The sequence below is a fragment of the Mesoplodon mirus genome, assembly GCF_964341445.2.
Source record: "Mesoplodon mirus genome assembly, chromosome: 14".
Classification (NCBI taxonomy): domain Eukaryota; kingdom Metazoa; phylum Chordata; class Mammalia; order Artiodactyla; family Ziphiidae; genus Mesoplodon; species Mesoplodon mirus.
In genome coordinates this window covers 35650269-35675024 of record NC_138990.1, presented here as the reverse complement: position 1 = coordinate 35675024, position 24756 = coordinate 35650269, and the positions used below count along the sequence as shown (strand labels likewise).

The window sequence follows — 24756 nt, the reverse complement described above, 5'->3', positions numbered from 1 at the left end:
GAATAGCTATCTTGAAATAGCCCAATACACACTAAAGCATTTATGGATAAGAAGACATGGTATTTGCATATGGTTCAGGAAAAATAGATGTGTGTAGATACATATGTTTATGTGTATATATGCATATGTTCGGGGGAAGGGTGGAAGGGCATGCAGGATTGCAAGTGTGAATGGAGCAAATGATTAACAATTGGTTGATCTTGGCAAAAACTGTAGAGGAGTTCTTTGTACCATTCTTGAAAGCTTTCTGTGAGTATGAAATTTAGTCATAATAAAAATTTACTCCCCACCCCCCCCAAAAAAAGCCTATTCCAAAGAAAAACTACTACCTTTCTCCTTTATATCCACAATCCCTGGGCCCCCTCCCACCTACCTAGAAGAAGTTTTGGGGGAAAATAGGATGTATGTTATATAGCCATGGATTTAGGAATGGATAAAGGAATGAAGGTGTGAAAAATATTTAAGGAGCTGGATTGAATTCAGGTCCCATCACTTTCAGTGACCTTAGCCAAAGTACTTAATCTTTCTGCACCTCAGTCTCTTCCCCTGTGGATAATTGTACCTGCCTTGTTAGGTTCTGCCTTGTGGGATTAACACACATAAAGCACCTACCACAGTGCCTAGGACACAGGTCATATTCATTTCATGTCAGCTACTATCATGGTAATTGTTCCTGTTGTATTTACTGGGTCCCAGCTTCCCAGGTAGTGCCATGTTTCTTAAAAGTTAACGCCTCTATCCTGAATAGATACCATTTCTTCCTAGCATATACATCATACTCTTTAATTCAAGTTGTTTTTTTTTTCCTCCTTTAAGTGTGCCTAATTACCTCATGGTGTGAATTAGTGTGATCAGACATGTTTTATTTTCCTAACATCTAGCTTAAGTGAGAGGATGGGGGCTGTTTTTAGAGAACGGTTAATAAATTGGGTCAGTGAGCGCTTTGAGGACTCCTGCCCTCCAAACTGGTGTGATGTGGTGGAGGTAGAAGATGCACATTTGGAACATGGGTGGATTTTAGGGGGTTGAGGTAACATGGCGCGACTGGTGAACCAGGAAGTATGCGAAGTTTTCAAAGACAGATACCGCCTTCTTTAAAATCTTCCCTAAGTCCTGACCTGGCACTTGAAAAGGTGACACTGTTTCTTAGCTTCAGAATGCCAGTCCATTTGCTGTGTTTCAGAAGTTCGGCGATAAAGAAAAGATCCATGTGCTACATTATTTATTCAGAAGCAACAGTAACTTTACTGTTTTTAAAAAATTGTGTCTTTTACTTAATTCTTATTGATCTGGGGGTTAACACAGTTTTCATTTTGTTTGGTTGACATGACAAAGTGTTATGTCCCTGGTCACAAGTCTAAAGTATGTCTTTCTTTGTAGTGCGACTGTGCTCTGATCGCATCGGCCTCATCAAGGAGTGTATTTGCCAGTCTCCGATGTGCTACAAGCAATCTACCAAATTGCTGGGCCTGGCTGAGCTGCTGAGGGTAGCAGGTAAGTTTTGAATGCTAAACTGCAGAGTACGGATCTGTGTTATTCTCGACATCACCTAGGCAAACGTTGGAATATGTGCGTATAGGTGTCAGAGGAGCTGCTTTTGGGCAAGGATTTGTCTTTGCTAGAAAGGTTGGCATGTTATAAAGCTGTGTACCTATATTGAGCTGCTTGGACCTTCTGTTCTTTAAACGAGGGCAGGCTTATTTGGGGTGCCACAAAGTGGTTTCGAGGTCAGAAACAGAACTCAGGGTTACCATTTATAACCAGAAAACTGAAAAGTAGGACCAGCCAGCCCTACCAGTTCACCTTCAGTGTTGAAATTTGGTGTGATTATTTTTGATCCTGAATAATTTCTTAGAAAAATTTGTGCCTTTACTATTTGGTCAGGTTTTCACCTATGTTATTTCATTTTCTGTTAAATGGTGTTGATGATGTATTCTTCCTATTTTACAAGGGAAATTGAAGATGAGAGAAGTTAAGTATCTTGCTCAACAGGGTTAAATAGCAGGCCATTGCTTTCAAGGAAAGTCTTTCTGACTCTACACTTCATGTTTTGCACTATTCTGTTTACCAATCTTTTAATACTTTTCTTTTGTATTTTTGAGTTATCCAACGTGTATCCCACCTGATGGACATCGTCAAGTGGGTCCTCATCTTCCTAAACAGATTTTAAATGTGCAGCTTAAATTTTTCAAATGGATCCAGCACAATTTTGTGACAGTTACCTTCCCATTTCAACTAAAAGAATAAACACGAACCCCCTGCTGACTTGAAACACTAGTTATCTGTACTACACATCTGTCTGTTTGATAAGTGGTCTTCCTTTGGGACACCAGCCATCTCCCAGTCCATGTGATCCCGGGAGACTTGCCAATCAAGATGCTTTGTCACAGTTGTTGGCCACAGTATTCTATCCACCAGCCAGTTCAGGGATGACCGTGTGGCTCAAACAGAACCAATCAAAATCTTTCCTGATGCTTGATATATAAACACAGGAAGACAGAGGCTCTTTCTTCCTTTCCAAATGAAAGTCGTAAAGGTATACAACCTTGGGGATGCTGGCAGTCATTCATCTGATCAGTTTTCTGAAAATAAATCCATTTGAAAGAGAGAAAGAAAATACCCCAGTGATATACTACATGCCTCTGGATCTAATCCTGCCTAAAGAGACTTCTAACCCCAGAATTGTTTTACTTAAATTGAGATAAATTCCACTTTTAGCTTAAAAAACAGTAAAGGGGATTTTTGTTTATTTTGAGCTTTAAAAAATATATATTTAGTTTATTTAGTGGACACACTTATTAATGTTTAAAAATTTTTTTTGTATAGAACTCTTCTTCTTAAGGCCTATAGTTTTAGTAAATTTTATCGTGTCAGTTGTCCTTTTCTAGCCTGTCCAAAAGCATAACACTAGCATCTTCACCTTTGGACTTGCAGCAGCCTTGGAAAGGTGCCGACCCTGTGACTGTGGCCAGGCATCCATCATGAGGCATCTCAGATGGCTGCGGAGAAACTGGGTGTGGACTCAGAAGATTGGTCCACTCCTGACTGTCCTGTTCATTTGCTAAATGACTCAAGCTTCAGTTTCTGCATCTGGAAAATAGGAATGACACCCCCCCTTGCTTCACCTGCCAGATTATAAGAGACCCACATGAGTTAATGCATATAAAAGCACTTTGTAAACTTTGAAGCACTCTGATCATCAGGGAAGAATTTCATAAGGATCCAGTTCATAGAAACTAATGAAGCAGTCAGGGATGCCGTCTGCATTTTCCATGTACCTGCCTACTAGGATTAATTTCCATTTTTGTCTTTGTGACATTGACATAGAAACGGGAAGATCAGTGATCTTGGCCAACCTGCATTTATAATGGTATGAACATTCTTCTTCAGTCCTGCAGAGCACATTTATGTGGACCACATAGTGTTCAGACCTCTTTTCTTCATTGCACCTATTTTAGTTCTCGTATTTGGAACCATCTCAACTTGGCCACCTCTATTTCACAAACTTTAATGTGGAATCTGTATTATAACTTCAGTGCAGTATCATTAAAAAATAAGACTAGTATCTACATTTCATTCAACATAGTGTTTTTATTGTGAGCCCCCTGAGTGCACATAATAGCTGATACGTACCTGTGACTGCTGTGTGACAGTTCCCTTCTGTGCCCTTTTAACTTACTACCTCTTTTGCTGGGCACAACAGCCTCTTATTAGCCACATTTTACAGATGGGGAAATAGAGGCCTCAGAGAGCTAAAGTAATATCACTTTGTCAGGTACTTTGGATACAGGGTTGTGTTACACACCTGCTGTCCTCTGGGGATTTAGAATCTTAGAGGTCTACGGAAGCAGTGAATTATGCTGCATTGTGGGGTGTGATGGTAGCACATGGCTTCTGTAAACAAATGTTATAGAACTTGAAGAAAGACAATTCTAATATTTTGCTGGGGGTGTAGTGGTATTAAGAAAGGGATCACAGACAGGTGACATGTATCTGAAGCTTATAGAATGTTATGGTTATTTATTGCTGCTTTACAAACCACCCCCAAACTTAGTAGCTTAAAATAACAACAGTCACGTCTTTTTATCTCTCCCAGTTCTGGTGGTTGACTGGGCAGTTCAGGGTCTTTTATGAAATTGCAGTCAGATATAGCAGCTAGGGATGGGCTCATCTCAAAGCCTGCTTTATTCACATGTCTGGCATCTGGGCTGAGAAGATTTTTTAAAAAGCTGGGGAATGGAGTAGCTAGGGCTTTCTCTTCTCTGTGTGGTTTCTCCTTACTGTCTTTCCTTATGGTGTTCTCAGACTACCCAGATTGCTTACGTGGCTGAGGGATCCCAGAGTCAGCATCCCAACAGAAACCAGCAAAACTTCATGTCATTTTTCTATAATTTAGCTTTGGAATTTGGGTAGCTTCATTTCCATTGTGTCTCATTCACAGAAGCAGTCACACAGGCCCTCCCAAGTTCAACGGAAATAGTTAAGTTGACAGGGCCTGGGCCATCTGCTCCTGATCTGGCTTCCATGGCTGTTGGAAAAGGCCTCCATTGCTCCCTGGCTGGTGGTGCGAGGCCTCAGCTCTTGCCCCGGGGAGCTCTCCACAAGGCTTCCTGAGTGTCCTTTTAACATGGCAATTCCTGTGTTTCTCCTAGAGCAGTTGATCTACAAGAGAGCAGGGCGGATTCCGTAATGCTTTTTATGGCCAATCTTGGAAGTCACACTGTCGTTTACAGCATGTTCTGTTTGTTAGAAGTAAATCACTAGTCAGCCCCCACTCAAGGGGAGAAGCATTAAGCTCTGTCTTTAGAAGGGAGTATCAAAGAATTTGTGGACAAAGTTTATATTTCATATACTCAAGGCTTTGTCAGGCCACCATTAGTATTTTCTTCAGACTAAACATCTGGATCATTTTCTTTAATAGATTTCTAGTCTGGCTATACTCCTGGCTGTTCTCTCTGAGAATTTTGTTTTGTTTGTAGGATTTTTCTAGACATCATTCTTTTCAAGCCTATTTTTGCTTATGTTTTTCCTTTAACCACCTGCTCAGATTGCCTGATATACAAATTAACTTTATAACAATGAAACTATAAAATGTAAGTCCACTTTACTTTGTACTTAAGTTTTTTCCCCTTTTATTTATCATTTATGAATTATAATTAGAACATTCAAAGGGTAAAATTTTTAAATAAATGGGAAAAATATTTAAATTCCCTATTGGGAGGAAAACTCTTCCTGTACCCACTTAGATTGGAATGGCTGGTCTGGGGGTGAATACATACATACATATATATGTATTATTAGGGTATAGTTGATTTACAGTGTTGTGGTAGTTTTACGTGTGCAGCAAAGTGATTGAGTTATACATATACATATGTTCATTCTTTTTCAGATTCTTTTCTCATATAGGTTGAGAATATTGAGTAGAGTTCCTTGTGCTATACAGTAGGTCCTTGCTGGTTATCTATCTTATATATAGTAGTGTATTTGTGTTTATCCCAGGCTTCTGATTTATCCCTCCCATACCATGTTTCCCCTTTGGTAACCATAAGTTTGTTTTCAATATCTGTAAGTCTGTTTCTGTTTTGTAAATAAGTTCTTTTGTTTCCTTTTCTTAAAAATTAGATTCCACATATGAGTGATATCATATGATATTTGTTTTTCTGTGTCTGACTTCACTAAGTATGATAATCTCTAGGTCCATCCATATTGCTGCAAATGGCATTATTTCATTCTTTATTATGGCTCAGTAATATTCCATTGTATATATGTACCACATCTTCTTTATCCATTCCTCTGTTGATGGACATTTAGGTTGCTTCCATGTCCTGGCTATTGTAAACAGTGCTGCAGTGAACAACAGGGTGCATGTATCCTTTCAGATTATGGTTTTCTCTGGATATATGCCCAGGAGTGGGATTGCTGGATCATATGGTAGTTCTTTTTTTAGTTTTTAAAGGAACCTCCATACTGTTCTCCATAGTGGGTGTACCAATTTACTTTTGGTCTGAGACTGATATTAATCGTTGGTCACTTAGGAGACTGAGAGAGAATTCCACGATTAATAAATAGATTGGAAGGTCTAAGTGGCCATGATCTTTTCTCCTATAATCTTATAAAAATCAGTCTAATCTCTGTTTTCTATTTTGGAATTAATTAGAAAGATAGTGTTAAGGAGCTCCTCTATCAGTTGATACTGCCCAAATCAGTAAGTCATTTGCATGTGTTTACAGGTGAAGACCCAGAAGAAAGGCGTGGACAGGTTCTAATCCTTCTAGTAGAGCAAGCACTTCGTTTCCATGACTACAAAGCTGCCAATGTGCATTGTCAGGAGCTGATGGCCACAGGTGAAGTAGATACTAAACACTTTGCTCATGTCCTCTTTACTTGGTGAATAATGGGAGAGGTCTGTTTTGAAATCAGTTGGCCTAATCGGTAAGCCAACCACCCTGTGTTCCTAAGCCTTGAGAAATGTTTTGTGAGTACTGATAAGTATGTATTCCATGTGCTTGTATATTAATATATGTACTTTAATGGGCTCAAGGGTTATATTTTATCTGAGATACGGTTGCTTTCCATTCCATATTAAAAACAGGCTCATAATTTTAATAACAATTTTAAAATATTTTAATGCCTTTTTATATATTTGTCATATAAAAGAAAATTTAAAAAAATTGAAGTATCTATAATTTGTGACTAAATTGTCAGTATTTCTATTCTTTAATTTTTTTAAGAGATAGCACAGTGCTTTTCAAATTAATGTTGAGTAATTGGGAAGTAGTTTGCACCCCTAAAATTTTCCATATTGAAATTATAACTCAAGTCTCTGGAGGATAAGCAGGTTATACTGTGGAATAATTTCTCTATTAAAGAATACATTCCCCGGAGGGGTAGGAAGTGGTGTTGTCTTATGACAGGCTCTGTGTTAAATGATCTGCTTTTTGTAGCTGTGTCTGACTGTGTGAAAACTCAAGCACATCCGTTTACCCATTGTCTGTACATTCCTAGTGAGTGGTTATAAATGCAGTGCTTCACTTCATGGTAACTCCTGGAGCTGTGCACTGATGATATGTATACTTTCTGTATGTATACTGTTAAAGGAAAAAAGTATTCTGACACTTGTTACACATGGTAAGGAAGACCTTTTTCATGAATTTTGCAGTGGGGGAGAGAGAACAGGCTCAACTCCAAATACAGAAAAGGCAGCTGGGAATTTACCACTGAGGAGCAGGTCGAGGGGTCAACAGTGGGTGAAACATGACAGCGAAGAGACATCAAGAGTAGGGGGATTGGGGCTTCCCTGGTGGCGCAGTGGTTGAGAGTCCGCCTGCCGATGCAGGGGACACGGGTTCGTGCCCCGGTCTGGGAAGATCCCACATGCCGCGGAGCGGCTGGGCCCGTGAGCCATGGCCGCTGAGCCTGCGCGTCCGGAGCCTGTGCTCCGCAACGGGAGAGGCCACAGCAGTGAGAGGCCCGCGTACCGCAAAAAAAAAGAGTAGGGGGATTGGTACTAAGCCAACTTGACAGGATTCTTGCTGATGGCAGGCCCGGGTGATCAGGTACCAAGGGTGAGAGATTCTCTCTGAACTGACTTGGCAGGATTCTTGATAAAACTGGGTTTTACAGGTTCAGCAAGGACTGGGCCAAGGCATAGGCCTCCTTGAGAAGAGGGCTCAGGGAAGCCTGGATAAAGTTTTGTCAGGGAGAGAGTCCGGCAGTACATCTATGAAAATGTTGAAAACTCTGGGAAAAAGCTCAACGCTTTCTAACCTCAGCATTAGAAAACTGGTTTCATGAAAGAACTGTGTTCTGTAATATTAACCTAGTGATTTTGCAACATTAAGTTCAGAATAATTATGGTATTCTGGATAATCATTGTTGTCTTAATTTATTACCGCTTACTTGGAGAGCTTTGTAATAATTTTATTCCTATAAGGATGGTACCTGTAATTTTGACTAATTTTGACTCTGTATATTTAGAAAAAAGGCCAGCTTTCTAACTGGAATGCCTTCAAATAAGAATAAAAGTGCATTTTAAGAATTCACAGTATAAGCTTGCATAGGATAAAACTCCGCTGGGCTGACTATTTTTGGCACTGTCCTTGGATCTCTATAAAGTGAATGATTCTGTGTAGCTCTCTATAATAATTTCTCTTTATCTAGGCTTTGCAGTATATAAATACAGCTTTTAAATACAGGTTGTTTTTAAATAAAGATTGTTCAGTTCTTCTAACAACCCAGTGAAGGAGGAATTATTATTATTATTGTTTTTTAGTGGTGAAGGATGTGTGATACTTGGAACTTTCTGAAGCTCACACAAGTGCTTGGGCCATACGCTCAAGTCTCTCTGAATTCAGATACCCAGTCTTTTACTCAGCATCAACGCTCAGTAGATTATTTGTAGCATTGTCAGGTAATCTAAAATTTAACATAGTTTATCAGAAGAATTTGTCTGGAGCAGCACCGAACTTTCTAGACAATAAACTCACCTAATCTTTCTTTTCCAGTTTCAGATCCTTATGTGCTTCTGCTTATATAATCATATGCATCACTCATGACTGACTTTGCTTTGGTAACATAAGACCTAAGCAGAAAGCCGTTTCTCCTGTTAGATTAAAGATCTTTTCTTCTAGTGAAAATCAGTTTATTGTTTCTTGCCCTTTTTCCAGGTTACTCTAAGAGTTGGGATGTTTGTAGCCAGTTAGGACGATCAGAAGGTTACCAGGACGTGGCCACTCGTCGAGAGCTCGTGGCGTTTGCTTTGACACATTGTCCTCCTAGCAGCATTGAGCTTCTTTTGGCTGCCAGCAGCTCTCTGGAGACAGACGTACGTGTTCGCAGGAAAGCAAATGCTCCCGAACTGTGTGAAGTATATTTTGTTGAGTCTGTGGGTTTGGGACTTGTGCTCTTTTTTTTCCCAGCAATATGAAAATTTTAATTTATGGAAAAAAATAGTCTGTCACTTATATGAAAAGGGATTTGAAGATAGTAGGATATAAATTAGTGTTATTGGCTTTATTACAGTAAAGAAGAAAGGGTACAGGTATGAGAAAAAAAGTATACTAGGAAATCAATTATTGAATATAATGGGGAAAGTTAGTGCTGTCAAGAATAAAATATATAAGAAGTGGTCCTGTACACTATACTTGAAACCATATGAATTAAAACCAGTGAGGGCACCATCCCCTTAGAAGTCCTTTGGAAATGGCAGGATATGGGCTTTGGTTGGAGAGAAGCTGAATTTCCTAAAATTCACAGGCTAAATCTGTGTCAGGGAGGATGGTGCTCTGGTTTGGAAATACAGTACTGTTAAATATGTGAAGAGATTCTGGAAATCACATTTTCGTCTCATGGTCACTTATTACATTGTATATCAGGTTTTTCACACTTGATTCTGATCCTGAAACTGTGGTTGCATCCTTGTGAAGGTGTTCATGAAGTCCCATAGTAAGCCTGTTACCACAAAGTAGTCATTAGGAAATAGTGGGGTTTTTTTTTTCCCTCAAAAGAGTACTTTTTAAATTTCAAGCCTGCATTGTAAAATGAGGCGAATTTAAAAACAATTGTTCTTTTTTCAGATTCTTTATCAAAGAGTGAATTGCCAAATCCATCCAGAAGGAGGAGAGAGTATCAGTGTGTCCCCATTGATGAATAGAGTGCTACAAGAGGTGAGTCAGGGTGAGAGGGAGGAGTGTCAAAGGTGGTTGTGAGAGGAATGAAACAGTCGCCTTACTGTGTGTGTGTGGGGGAAGACTGTTCTTTTAAACTTTTTTTGTGTGTGAGATATATAGAAAAATACACAAAACAAAGATGTCCAAGTATCATAAAGTATCATAAAGAAAACATCCATGAAACCGTCACACAGATGAAGAAATAGCTCACGACAGGCCTTCCACAGGTCCCCTCACGCCCTTCTAATCTTCTCTCTCCTTCCAGAGATCCTGACTCATCCCAGTAACTAGATCCATGTGTGTTTTGTTCTTGTTTTAAAACAACTTTAAAACCTATCAGACCCCTCCCAGTATGATAGTTTAATTTTACCCGTTTTTGTACTTTATGGAAATAGTTACGCTCAACATTATGTTTGTGAGATCCGTTGACTCATTGTTACTGCTGTATAGAAATTGATTGCTATATGCATATATTCCAGTTTATCCTTTCTAATGTTGATTGACATTGGTTTGTTTTCAGTTTTGGTTACTAAAAATAATGCGTCATCATTCTGTACGTGTTTCTAGTGCACATGTGCGGACCTTTCTCTCTGGCATGGACCTACCTAGCCCTGGAAGTCTGTGTTATTAGATAAATGTGTACATTCAACCTCAGTCGATAATCCCAAATAAGTTTCTAAAGGCGTTTTACCCATTGCACTCTCAATAGCAGTGACTGAGGTTGCCATTTGCTCCAATCCAGCACCTTGGCATGGGTGGTTTTCTAAATTTTACCAATTCTCTTAGGTGTTTAGTGATATCTTTTTGTGATTTTGATTTGCATTTTCCTGATTACTAATGAGATGGACTTATCTCAGGAGAGGTCCTCTTTGGTGAGGTTCCTATTCAGTTCTTTTGTCCATCTTTTATTGAATTTTAATCCCTTTTCCCTTTCCTCATTGAAATTCTTATGAATAAAATTTGTCTGGACCCATTAAGTATGTATGAGTCTCAGGAGAGTTCACCCTGGGAGAGGAAGGAGGAAGCATGTACTCACTGAGATCTCCCTCTTGTTGGTCAGCCTTTGCTCCATGGAATTTAACTTTTTATGACTATTTGTAGCAACATAGAATTGGCACTTTTTTAGGTCAAAGACAGTAGCTATTTCTGATATTCTAACTAGATAAATTTAGAGATGGTAATCCTCTTTATAGATTGGTTTCCACAGGATTCCTTTAAATGGTAAGCTTCACTTTCAAAGTGTAAAATGTCATTCATTTTTCTAGTAACTATTTTGGAAGACATCTGTTGTGATAAGTGAGCTACACCTAATCTCCGTTTTTTTGTTTTTATGTGTTTTTTGTTTGTTTGTTTGCCTTATATTTCCATACATTGATTTTATTTTTAATTTAAAAAAATTTTTTGAGATATAGTTGATGTACAATATTATGTAATATAAGGCAGAAAATAGTGATTCACAGTTTTTAAAGGTTATACCCTATTTATAGTTATTATTAAATATTGGCTATACTCCCAGTGCTATACAATATACCTTTGTAGCTTATTTATTTTATACCTAAAAGTTAGTACCTCTTAATCCATTACCTCTATATTCCCCTCCCCCTGCTCTCTCCTCACTCATAACCACTAGTTTTTTCTCTATACCTGTGAGTCTGTTTCCTTTTTGTTATATTTATTAGTTTGTTGTATTTTTTAGATTCCACATATAAGTGATATCATGCAGTATTTGTCCTTCTCTGACTTACTTTATTTAGCATAATGCCCTCCAAGTCCATCCATGTTGTTGCAAATGGCAGAATTCAATTCCTTTTTATGACTGAGTAGTATCCATTGTGTGTGTGTGTGTGTGTGTGTGTGTGTGTGTGTGTGTACATACCACATCTTCTTTATAAATTGGCTGTATTCATCTTGCTGAACTCATCTGTAGTTGTATACTGTGTAGTTACTTTTAGAACTCTGGTACAAAGCTTCAATTGTGGAATCTATTAATAGAGTTAAGGAATAGTTAGCTTTGCCTACAGTGGAATATGTACAGTTACTTCATTTCCATAATCCTTTCTTTTATACCAAAATTCAGTTTGACATTTATTGAATACACATATGTATCCCCAGTTCAGTGCTAAGTGATCTCAGGATTGCAAAGAAGTTTGTAATGTGATTTTTGGCCCTTAAGGGTTTTTCTCCTATTCCTCCTATAGTGGTGACTCCAGGAGAGTATTGACCAGTAGAATTTTCTCCAGTGAGGGAAATATTCTGTATCTCCACCGTCCAGTGTGGTAGCCACTAGTCACATGTAGCTATTGAGTACATGGAATAAAGGTTGTGCAACTAATGAATCAAATTTTAAATTTTGTTTGATTTTATTTATGTTAATTTTACTAGCCACCCAAGGCTACTGGGTTCCAGATTGGACATCACAGTTCTAGAAGGTGAGATAGTCAGAGGAGGATTGTGTTCTGCCGTCAGCACTGCAGATAGTGGACGTTTTTTGGTTACTGTTGTTACACTGTCTTTGAACTGAAGTCATAGCATTTTCCAGGGGCTTGGAGTGGTGTAGGTGTATTTTGTCCTTTGGTGTGTTTTGACTTGTTGTATTGATTAGTTTCTGTTCGGTTTTCTCTTACTAGATATGAAAGCACATTAAATTCTATGGTGTTTTCTCCATGGGATTCAAAACAGTTCTTATATTGGGGAGTTGGCACATTTTACTCTTTTTCAAGGTCCAATGGAAGACCTGCTTTTCGTGAGATCTTTATTCCCAGTTTTGTACCTTTTGAACCTCTGTTCCTTCCCCACTTGCTCAGCCGTATCACCCACTGTCTCCACAGCCGCCTCTCTTTTCATGCCTTGCAAACACGTGCTGTGTTCCAGTCACGCTGAAGTTACCCCATTCTCTGAGTACAGCTTTGTGTTATTTAGGGTTCTCTTTGCCTGTCCTGCCCTTCTTGTCTCGTGCCCTTGTCATCTTCCTGCCCTCTTGATCCCATCTAAGCTGTTGTTTTCTTTATCAAGCTTTCCTTGAGTCCCCATTGCTCCCTCTTCCATATCCCCCAAGCATCTCGTGTCATCGTGTCAGCGCGTGTGTGGTACGGTTTTGTACGTGTGGCAACTGGAAGCATGTCATTTACCTTTGTGCTCTCTCCATAGACTGCTTGTCACAGAGTGACTGCCTTGTAAATGCTTAATAAAGCTAATTTGGAAACTCCCACTGCAAAAAGATTAGTGTGTGGTAAAAATGAATTAGAAAGTAGATTTTAGCCTAAAAATATAGGTACTTTCCAGTTTGACTCATACGTGTGTGCTCTGGTTGCTATTGAGGTCCTGTTGTATTTCGGCCACTGTAAGGGGAGTATCATTTCTCTGTTTAGCAGAGAATTGCACCATGTTTTTGCTGAGTTCAGCTCCATAAGCTTATTCTGAATCCCCATCCTTCTTTATAGAATCCATGAAAAGCCTTTTGTGGCTTTTGGGTTTCCTATTTTCTGCTTCTCTGATGAATTAGAAAGTGTCAGCCCGGCCCCTTGGTAGCCTCTTTGGAGTAGAGCCTGCTGTGTCACCAAAAGTGGGCACATACTGCTCCATTAAAATGTCTTCAGTAGATGTAGGAGACCGCCAGCAGTCCTCCACAGGATCCGTTTAGCGAGGAAAAGGAATTCTTCCAAAATGATTGTCTATTTTTGTCTTTTTTTTAGCGCCTTAAAAGCTTTCCGGTCTTCCTTTTTCCTCTTCCAACAAGCTGTAATAGATCTAGGTCTCCTGAAGTGCTAATCCAAGCCCTCAGTGAACACATGATGGCTTTGATTCATGAAGCACATTTCAGAATATTATAGCTGCTATTATTAGATTAAAATGCAGTGCTTAGCCATAAGATGCCGTGTGTTACACATTAACAGTAGATGTAATAACCACATTAAATTATAACTCATAAGTGAGAGCTGACTGTATATGTAATCTGCTTAATGCCCAAGACTTTCATTACTCAGTTGTGAAAATAATGATTTTTACTTAAGTATCCAAGCAAAGAAAAGATGTTAAGTGCTGTTCTGTTGCATTTGCATTAGTACAAGTGGAGCATACAAGTTCTAAGATATTGGCTCTTGTCCCAGTGAACAAGATATTTGTTTTTAAATAGAACAAAATGCACAATTTGTGAATAACTACCAAATCAAAGATTTCTAGTTTCTTATTAATGTTGGTCATTATGGTTTTTTTTAGACGTAACAGTATTCCACCACTTAGAGTGTATTAACATTTTGTTTAGTTAGTATTAGTTATATCACGTAGCCAATAGTGTTTTCCCCAGATAAATCTAATTAGAGTTGGAAATGGTTAATATACAAGGTTCCCATTAAAAAATCATTTTCACTGTGGGAATTCTTATTATGAACATTTTAAGTGGCTACAGATTTATACAGCTGGACTAAGTAATGTTTAGAATTGAGGCATGGGCTAAGCATATAGCTATTTTGAATTTATAAATGGATTATTTAGAAATACTGAAGTAAAAGCAAGCAAATGACAGTTGTATTTCAGTACCATGGACAACCCTTTCTTTTCCCCTTTACCAGTTGATGGACGTTTAAGTTGTTTGCACTCTTTAGCTATCATGAATAATGCTGCTGTGAACATTGGTATACAAGTCTTTGTATGGAAATATGTTTTGATTTCTCATGTAGGTATCTGGGAGTGGAACTGAAGGATTGTATGGTGTATATGTGTTAAATATTGGAAGAAATTGCCAAATTGTTTTCCAAAGTGGCTGCACCAGGAAGTATTAAGGTTCCAGTTTCTTCATATCCTTGCTAACATTCTTGACTGGCTTTTTGCTTAAAGCAATTCTTATAGGTGTGTGTGGTATCTCATTATCATTTTGGTATGTGTTTCCAAATAACTAATGATAATGAGCATATTTTCATGTGCTTATTGGCCATTTCTATACCTTCTTTGGTGAAATGGCTTTGAATATATTCCCCATTTTTTAACTGTGTTATTTGTCATCTCCTTACTAAGTCGTAAGAGTTTTTGCTGTTGTTTTTAAACTCTTGGATACAAGCTGTTGGATGTGTGACTTGAAAATATTTTTCTCTCAGCATGTGATTTGATTTTTTACTTTAACAGTGACTTTTGACTTGCTTAACGGTGACTTTTGAAGTGCAAAAGCTTTTAATATTGCTGAAGTCCAGTTTATTAACATTTTCTTTTATTGCTTGTGCTTTCGGTGTTGTATCTAAGAAATCTGTGCCTAACTTAAGGTTGTGAAGATTTACTCCTGTGCTTTTTTCCTAAGAGTTTTATAGTTTTAGCTTTTATATTTATTGATAATAAGTAATAATGAACCACTTTTTGTATGAGATCAAAGTATAGGCTTGAGGAATATCCACATACAGAGAGATGAATTAGAACTTTACCTCATATCATAAACAAAAATGGACTTGATAGGACCATATTTGTTTTTTCTTTTATGTGATATCTTGTTCCTTCTTAAAGGATTTTCAATCTTATATTGCACAAAGACACACATTAATATTATGAAGTTCAAAATGATTTCATCTGAAGTGGATTTTTGTTAAAATTATTGCCTTAGTAATTTTCATTTTTCCAGATGTTTTGAAATTTTGGTTTGCAAGCTTGTTTTGAGCCCTCCCACTCAGTTTAATTTTTTTTTCTTTTTTCTTTTTTTTGGCCATGGAGCACAGCATGTGAGATCTTAGTTCCCTGACCAGAGATCGAACCCGTGTCCCCCTGCAGTGGAATCGTAGAGTCTTAACCACTGGACCGCCAGGGAAGTCCTCATTCAGTTTAATCTTTATTTTCCTAGACCCTCCTTAAGGATTCTGTAGTTTTGTGGTTTCCTCCTATCTAATCCCTTGGTGCTTCAGTCCAGAACTACATCCTAGAGTAGCTTTTCACTTGGGACTCCCTCCCCCTGTACTAGTGAGGATGTGAGAATTACAGACATGGAACCAGTGATGGTTTGGCCCAGTTCCTTTGGGCTCTGATTCTAGTTCTCTGCCTCCATAGGCCCACAGCTTCATGAAATAAATATAAATACATAACCCCAGGCAGTGAGCCAGGATGAAGTTCTCCGTCTTACAGGGAATCCTTTTAATTCCCAGTTCTTCTCTGAGAAGGAGGACCTGGCAGCCATTGCCAGCATCTGAATTTTGAGCCCCCAAATGTTGAACTCTATAAAGTTGAGTGTCTTTTGCCTCTTCTTTCTATTATTCTCAGTATTTTGGAGCATGGTGAACATATTGCAACATAATTCATGACTCCATCTTGACTGGAATGTGTAATGTTTTCTTTAATTACAAATATAGTACAGGCTTCTATTTTAACAGTCCGCTTATAGGGATTGTTAGGAATTCGGATAATATAGGAGTTCAGATAATCAATATAATCTGGCATACTTTATTTCTTGAAAGTAAAAAAAAAAGATACGTGAAACACTTATGAAAAAAATACTGACATTTGTTAATTTTTGATAAGATGTACATGAATATTTGTGGTAACTTTGGTCTTTCTGATTTTTTTAAAATATAAAAATAATCAATAATACATTGATATGTAAGTTCTGTTTCTTCTCTCAGTTCTTTCTCTCTCCCCATTCTGTGTATCCCACTGCTCAGAGGTAAAGTTTAAAGTTTAAAGTTTATATGTATCTTTCCAGGCTTTTTCTGAGCATAGACAGATTTTCTGTATAGCTCTCCTCTGTCTCCTGGAGGACTATTATTTTATTCTTTAAACTAAAATGGATTTGTACTGCATATATTATTTTGAAGCTTGCTTTTTTTCATATAATGATATGTGTCATGGACATCTGCCCTTATTGCATATAGACCATTTATGTCATGGTGTAACAGTGGTCACTGGATATGTATGTACCATGATTTATTTATCTTTCCCTTTGCTTTTCAACTTTTGGATTGTGCCCAGTTTTCCTCTATTTTGGACTGAACTGCGCTGAGCATTTCATGTACACATCTTTGCATATTCATGCTAGTATTGCCCTGGGATAAAATGGGAGAAATGGGCTCCTGAGAGAGACAGTTTCCTGTTTCTTGTGGTCTGTCCTCCATAACTTTGTGTAAGTGCTGATTAAAAAATTGGGCATGGAAAAAGGAAATAAAAATATACTCCATATACCTCTATTTTTCCTAACTACAGTGCTCTTAATCTGGATCCAAGGATTCTAGAAGATCCAAAAAGGGTTCAGTCCCTAAAGCCCCTGAAATAGTGTGTCAAATTTGTTGTGTTAGTATGTGTCTGTTTGTGACTTTGTGTGTTCATGTATGTACACATGCATGTGCATTCAGTTTTCTGGGGAAAGCAGTTATAGCTTTCATTAGAACTGTATAGGGGGCTATGACTCCCAAAGATGAGAACGTCTAAATTGTAGCCTGGCCTGTTAATTAGCAGATGAACTGAAGCAGAGTCAGACTTTACTTTAGAGTGATTTACAACACGGGGTATTTTTCTACTGCTTCTTCTCATAAATAGTTCCAGAAGTAGTATCACCAGTAATAAGGGTTGCATTCTTAATATTTCGAATTCAGGATGAAATTTGCTATAAGTAAGTGTTAGGTGCAGGGAAGTACTTTGGATTATTTACAGATATGTTGGAGGAGAGAGGGTAGTGGCTGAGCTCAGTTTGAGCTCTGTTTGTGATCCTTACCTAGGTTATGGGTACCACCAGCTCAGTTCTCAGTTGGCAAACAGGATTCTCAGAAATTAACCCTCAAATTACCAGATACCAGAGAGAGCAGCTCCTAAATAGATTACTGTAGTAATTGATCAACAAGAATTGTTTCTGTAAGCCACGCTTGATGTATGGAACTGTCCTTGTTCTTGTGAACCTGTTTGGTTATGTTGTCTATCGTAGGACTTGAAAAATATTATTAGTGCTTAGGAAGTTAACCTTTGGGCTGTGTAACACTTGGCATTAATGAGATTTCATGTTAAATTTTATGCCGGGAGTTGTTGACTTGGTTTGGGGGATTAATCTATTTCTGCTGTTATACACTCTAAATTAATTAACAGTGTGCAACTATGAATATAAAAACTGCCAGTAGTAATCATTTCAGGAGTAAATTTTGCCTAACCTCTTTTTGCTTTCCCTATTACATGGAGTTGAAAGAAAACTGTTTTCCTCATTAATGCCTCTGGTTACACTATAATCTTGGTAGACTGCCCCCAAATTAAATGCTTCTTCTGCAGTCTAAATGAGCCTTTTATTTTACTTTCTCTTTTGTAATTCTTATAAGGGAGGAATCTCTCACAGAAAATCCTTTTATCGTGTACATTTCTGTACATTGGAATTTCACTTATCTTCTGAAACAAACTTTTTAGTTTCCATGTTTAAAACTTTCTATCGAGTTAGCCAATCCATATGAACAGAGTAAATTTTAGGTTTATTTTATGAAATGGAATAATTGTTTTATAGCCTGTATTTTTTTGATATTTTTAATTGATTTGATTTTCCTCTGAACAAAGCTGTATCCTGCTTAAGCGCCATATTTCTTACCATGTTTATATTTTTAGTTCTATACTTGGATTAGTTGACAACATTCAAATCATTCAGTACGCCCTCTCAGTTAAGAAGATTCTAAAGATGAACCAGAATTGAAAATGTGACATGAAATCTTATTTGAATAACATTTAACTACTGTAGTCATAACATATTAGGGTTTAGAAAATGTTTCTTCAAACATTTAAATAGTACAGTAAAATCAGACTTCTTATTCATATCTACAGATACAAACAATAGATTAGGAATTTTCACATACCCTGAGCATTTAGTAATGAATAAACATGGTCTCTGCCCTTGAAAAACTACTGTCTAGGTGAGAAGACAGACAGAAAAATCATAATGTCAGTATATTATGATATGTGCATTAAAAGTATGCATATAATGTTGTGAGTGCAGAGTACACTGTCTTAACAGGATTTTACTGACGGCAAAAATGCCCATTTGCACTCTCTATAGCAGTTCCACTGCTAGGTATGTACCCAGAAATGCAAACTTTCACCAAAAGATAATTACTAGCGTGTTCAGGGCAGCAGTATTGCCGTTAGGTCCAAATTAGAGAGCACCCAACCGCTCATCAATAGAAGGAGGGATAAATAAGTTCTGATTTATTCACACAAAGCAGTAGTATTACATTAGCAATGTAATAGTGTTACACTAACAATGAGTTGGACAATCTTCAACTGCTCACAAGAGTATGAATGTATTTATGTTGCATGAAAGAAATCAGACACAAAAGAGTACATGATTCCATTCATATAAAGTATAAAAATAGGCAGATTTAAATTATGCTGCTGGAAGTCAGGGAAGTGTTTATCTTGGTGACTGGAAGTGAGCACAAGAGGGGGTGTATCTGGGTTACTGCTGATGTGCTGTTTCTTAGCCTCGGTGCTGGTTACATGGGTGTGTTAAAACTTATCAAGCTGTACTCTTAAATGTACACATTTTAAAATATATCTTATACTTCAGTGAAAAGATTTTTAAAGAAAGATCCCTATGCCTGGATTAAGGACAGGAAGGGAGAAGACATGCTCGCAGTATTGTCTGTGCATCGTGGGGTTGTGAATAAATATTATGTCTTTTTTCCCTATTCTTTTAAATTTTTCAAACCACCTTTATCAGACTGTGGTAGTTTTATAATGCAGAAGAATAAATTAACTTAAATAAATATGCTTGCTTGTGTGTAACATATTGCCAGTGGGTGAAACCCCTGCAGAGAGCAAGTGGACCACACGTCTGGAGAGCCAGACCTGGTTGAGAAGAGAGGAGACACCACCGGCCAGTTGTCTATGGGTGGCATATTCAACTTGATTGGTCTGCAGTTTACTTTCGTCTCAGATGGTATTCCAGTACCCACTCAGCAGTGCTGTTGTAAGTTTAGGAATGACCATTGAAGCACCTTGCACAGTACCTGGTGCATGGTTAACATTTGATAAACGGTAGCCATTATGATTCTTATATGTTATAAACAAGAGTCTTAGACGGTACTCTCGGTAAATAATGTGTCTAGATCTCCCTTATTACTTTTTGTGAACCTGGTCCTATGTTCCTCGACAACTTGCATTGCTCATTTTTACCTTTATTGCATCTAACCCTGTTTAACAGATCGTTTTCTTCCCCCATGTTTTTTTTTTTTTTTTTTTTTTTTCTTGCAGCCTTTCACTAAGACCCAGCTTGACGACCATCTGCTTTCTTTTTTAGATGGTTGGATTCAGAATCCTTGAATTTCTCTGCTTATCTGACTTACCTCAGGCTCTTTTCACCTTTAGAAGAAATCGAAATAAAAACATTTAAACTTAATATATGCATTCAGATGCAAATATACCTTATGGAAACTTCATCTATTTCCAGCATCACTGCCTTAATTCTTGGACTAACGCATCAGTCTCCTAACTGGATTCCTGTTCCTGGAATAGTATTTCTAAAACACAAATCTAATTGCGTTATTCCCTTTGTTTAAAGCCTTTCAGCGGTGTCCCATCTGTCCAGGTGATGATGGAGGTACTTCGGTGTGGTCAGTAGGTCTCTCGCTGGTCTGGCCTCCGCCTGCCTTTCATCCTCGTATGCCCTTCGTCTTTGTGTGCCCTTTTCTACACCTTCATTGAATCAACTTAAATTTCCTTCCGTTTGCCCTGCTGTTTCATGCCTTTTGTTTACATAAGTCTACCTGAAATCATCACCATTTCTTCTTTGGAAGCCTTAAATTCTTTCCTGCTGAAATATTGCTTTCTCTGTGCAGCTTTCTGTGATTGTGCCTCTAGGCAGAGGACATATGACCTCTCTTTATGCTCCCATAGTACTTTATGTGTACCTCTGTTATAGAAGCTGATATTATCCTTCAGCGGTTTGTCTATATCTCTGCCTCTCTTTCTAGTTTCTGAGCTCCTTGAGGGCAGGGACTCCGCCTTTCTTGTTTTTGTCACCTTATTGCCTAGTATGATATAGTATAACATCAAATCGGAGTCACTCGGTGAGTATTTGCCGAGTAGGTGAATGAATTCTGATCAGTTTGTTTTTCTCCCAGGTGTAGCTTTCTAAGTAGTTAAAAAAATATTAATTGAGGTGCTTACTATATTTTACATATATTAACATATATGCACACATGTTTATATTTGTGTCTCTCTGTGTATATATATGCATGTATAGAGAGGGAAGGGGAGAGAGAGAATGTCTAGTTACCGCAGATTCCTTCCGAGACTTGTTTCTGGCAGATAACTATTTTGGGCAGTGTTATTCAGAGAGGGACATACATATACAGTAGTAGTTCTAGTCAGTGCAGAGCTTTACTGGGGGCAGAAGCTTAGAAGCAGAATGAAGCAGAACGTACAGGAATCCAAAGCTTTCAGTAGCCCAGATGAACCTGGAGGGTGACATGCACACTGACGAGCTGTCCAGCGGAAAGAGGCTCTGCCGCCACGACGCAGGACGGGAGTTGGAGGCACCACCTACACCGCCGTGTAACAGCGGAAGCTCCTTGGCTGGGGGTGTGACCGTGTTAGAAAAGAGGGGCCTCCGGAGTGCAGGAGCTGGAATCAGCTCGCTTTTCTTCTGTTAAGTCAGACGTGATGAGCCAGCTGTCTGTGCTACTAAAGTGGAGAAGAAATGAACCTCTCGCCATCTTCTCAAATAGTAAAGAAGGAAAGACTTATAGTAATGCTGCCATTAAAACAACTCTTTTTGTTTTTTGAGTGCCCTTGCAGTTTTTATGCCCAGCATACACATAAGGCATTTCGTAAAGCCCTGGCACATAGCAAGCTTTCAAGGTGTGGCAGCTGTCGTTAAGGTTGCCCTTGTAGGGAGAATTATGTTTTTTCCTATGTCGGTCTTTCTACCCTGTCTTTTCGGTAGTGTTGATAATAAGCTTCAGTCTTTCATTTGGTCTCCCAAACCCCATCCCCCAACCCCCCACGCACGCAGAGGAGAGGGTCCTTAACCTTCCTAATTGCTGACTTGGAGAGAAAGAACTGAGAATGTAAGGCATAGCCTCCCTGGGTTCCCTCTCGGTTTTGCCTATCAATAGAAAGGGTGCATTCTGCTCTAGTTTTGGTTCCTTCAAGTTAAACACATGAGGGCTCTTTTATTTACTTGTTTATTTAGGCACTAAGTCTTTACAGTCCAGTGTGTTGTACATTAACAGCACATCTCAGTTTGGAGTAGCTGCATTTCCAGTGTGCAGTTGCCCTGTGTAGCTGCCAGCTGCTGGGTTGGACAGCACAGGTTCAGGGCAGTTCTGGAAGTTTGTTTGGCCCAATTTTCTACTCCTGGCTGCTATGATTATTTTGCTTAGATGTGTCTGCTCTGTAGACTCAGCTCCTCCTTGGAAAAGTTACTCCAGGATGTAGACTCGCAGGAGGATTTTAACCTCGTTATGACTGGAGATTTAAGCCATGTTCTCCACCCCAGAATAAAGGTGATGCTGCTTATCTTTCTGATTCCTGCCTGTATTTTTAAATTTTTTTTTAATTAATCACGATTCAGTTGTAGGTAACAGAAAACATTCTAACTGTTATAAACAGAAGAGGACTTTTTTTTTTTTTTAATGAGAATTGGAGTCTTACAAAATCTTTCAAAGGACTGGAGGATCAGGCTTTGGTGTGTTTTTAAGAGTAACTACTGGAAAAATCTTGAGGAGCTTGCCAGCTGCGGGAGCCAATATCTGCCATAAAAAGTTGGGAAATCGGAAAGCCACTCCTTATCAGCTGGCTCCAGTGCTACACTGACTCTGCAGAGATACAAGCCAGCAAAATGGTAGTCCATACTGTCCTTTGCCACCGTGAAACTAGGGTCTGGGTACTGCTGGTACTTCTATAGCCACTACTGCAAAAAAGCAACTAGGATGACCAGAAAAGAAAAAAAAAAAAAAAGGAGAAAAGTTAGGTATGCTGCTTGCCAGTAGAAAAGCACAGTAATACCAAAAGTATGGTCTCTAGTTTCACCTCGCAAATTTTATGCAGTGGGTGCACCTGTTTGAGGAAAGCTAGGTCATGTGTGGAGGGTCAGCCATAAGGAGTCTGGGAAACGTAGCCTTCAGCTTTTCAACTTCTAGCAACACAGTCTGTAAGGCGTCCGGAACAGAGTCAGGTGAAACAAGCTTCAGTATCTGCCACAAAATCTGAATTCCAGGAGAAGTGCTGTTTCTTATTTGCACCTGAACTCCAAGCAGTTATTTTTAGCACGGTTGCCCTTATATACAATCAGTTTACCATGATTTTTTCTTTTTTAGCATATCATTCTTTTCTCTATGTTGTTTTCATAATTAAATTATAATTTATAATGCATTGAGTTGATGGTTTATACCTTTCCCGAAGTCCAGAAAGCCCATAGGAAACAGAGGTTTAAAAAATATTTTTAATTGAGATACACTCGACATACATTATTGTGTGAGTTGAAGGTGTGTCATATATTGGTCTGATATATTAATATTGCAGTATAGTTGCCACTGTAGCATTAGCTGACACCTCTGTTGCATCACAGAATTATCATTTCTTCTAGTGCTGGGACACAGATTCTCTTTCATGTTAAAAAATTAGAAAATCTTTTGAGAAAACTTAACCAACAGCAAAGTAGGTAAATTGTAGGTATTGGTTAATACAGCTTAAATACACTAGCAGTAAGAATAAAATTCCAATGCTTTTCTAGAAATTATTAAGTATCCTAACATGATGTAGTCATTTTCTTTTACTGCTATAATATATTACTATAATTTAGCAGCTTTAAAACAATGCAAATTGATTTCCTATAATTCCCATAGGACAGAAACCTGGCAGGCTTGGGTGGGTTTCTGCTTAGAGTCTCAGCCAAAATCAAGGTGCCGGCAGGGCTGTGTTGTTTTCTGGAGGCTCTAGAGGAGAATTTGTTTCCATGCTCATTCATGTTGTTGACAGAATTTAATTCCTTGTGTGTGTAAGGCTGAGGTCCTCATTGCCTTGCTGGCTGTTACCTGAAGTTTCTTCTCAGCTTCTAGATGCTTCTCGCATTCTTTAGCTTATGGCCCCCTCGCTCCATCTTCAACGCCAGCAATGACGGGTTGAATCCCCTCATGCTTCACATCTCTCCTGCCTCTTCCCCCGTGGCATCTCTGTGACCCTAGCTAGGAAAGGTTCTCTGCCTTAAGGGCTCACGTGATTAGGTTAGTTCCACTCAGATAATTCAAGATTGTCTCTTCACCTCAAGGCCTGTGTTCTTAATCATATCTGCAAAGGCCCTTTGCCATGTAATGTAATATACTTGCAGGTTCCAGGGATTAGGATATAGACATATTTGGGGGGGCCATTATTCTACCAGCCAGATATGGCAACTGTCAGGTTGGTCTAAAATGGTGAATTTGTCCTAAGTGTTTGTTGTGTGATGATGACTTGGTATTAATTGAGTGATTGCATGATTTATCATTTTTTATTACTTAAATAACATTAATGAATGATGTGATATAGACCTAAATAGCCAAATTAAGCTATTCTATTATTGACAAGAAAGCTATTTAAATTGTAAGACTAGACCTTAATTTTTCTTTCCTTTAACTGGGATATGATAGAAAAAATAAGTAGAGAGCTTCCCTGGTGGCGCAGTGGTTGAGAGTCCGCCTGCCAATGCAGGGGACACGGGTTCGTGCCCCGGTCCGGGAAGATCCCACGTGCCGCAGAGCGGCTGGGCCCGTGAGCCATGGCCGCTGAGCCTGCGCGTCCGGAGCCTGTGCTCCGCAAGGCGAGAGGCCACAGCAGTGAGAGGCCCGCATACTGCAAAAAAAAAAAAAAAAAAAAAAAAAAAAAAAGAAAAGAAAAAAGAAGTAGAAATAGACAGATACTAAACCAAAAACTTGGCTCTTGTAGAACAAATTTATCTTTCTTTGATGAAAAGCAGATGTAGTTGCTGTCATTTCTGTTTAAACAAATGTTAATGTATTGGCATTTTTCTCCACATGGAATCTCTTGGGTTAGTAAATGGAGAGTTCGAATTTTAGCTGATTGCTTCAAGATTGGCAGGAGGTTCCACATTATAAACCTTTTAAATACTAATAATCATCCACTTGTTTACATGATAGACAACATGCCTTTCAACATTTAA

At 38.5% G+C, this 24756-nt stretch overlaps 1 protein-coding gene across 2 annotated transcripts in view; it reads left to right on the top strand.

Moving 5' to 3' along the window:
• The window catches only part of NBAS (NBAS subunit of NRZ tethering complex), a 340305-nt gene that overhangs the window by 173896 nt on the left and 141653 nt on the right, over positions 1–24756 (top strand). For both annotated transcript variants that reach the window (XM_082642209.1, XM_082642208.1), the window contains 4 exons: positions 1381–1494; positions 6231–6344; positions 8667–8824; positions 9576–9665. In XM_082642209.1, coding sequence (XP_082498335.1) covers positions 1381–1494; positions 6231–6344; positions 8667–8824; positions 9576–9665 — 476 coding nt within the window. The remainder of the gene's footprint in view (positions 1–1380; positions 1495–6230; positions 6345–8666; positions 8825–9575; positions 9666–24756) is intronic.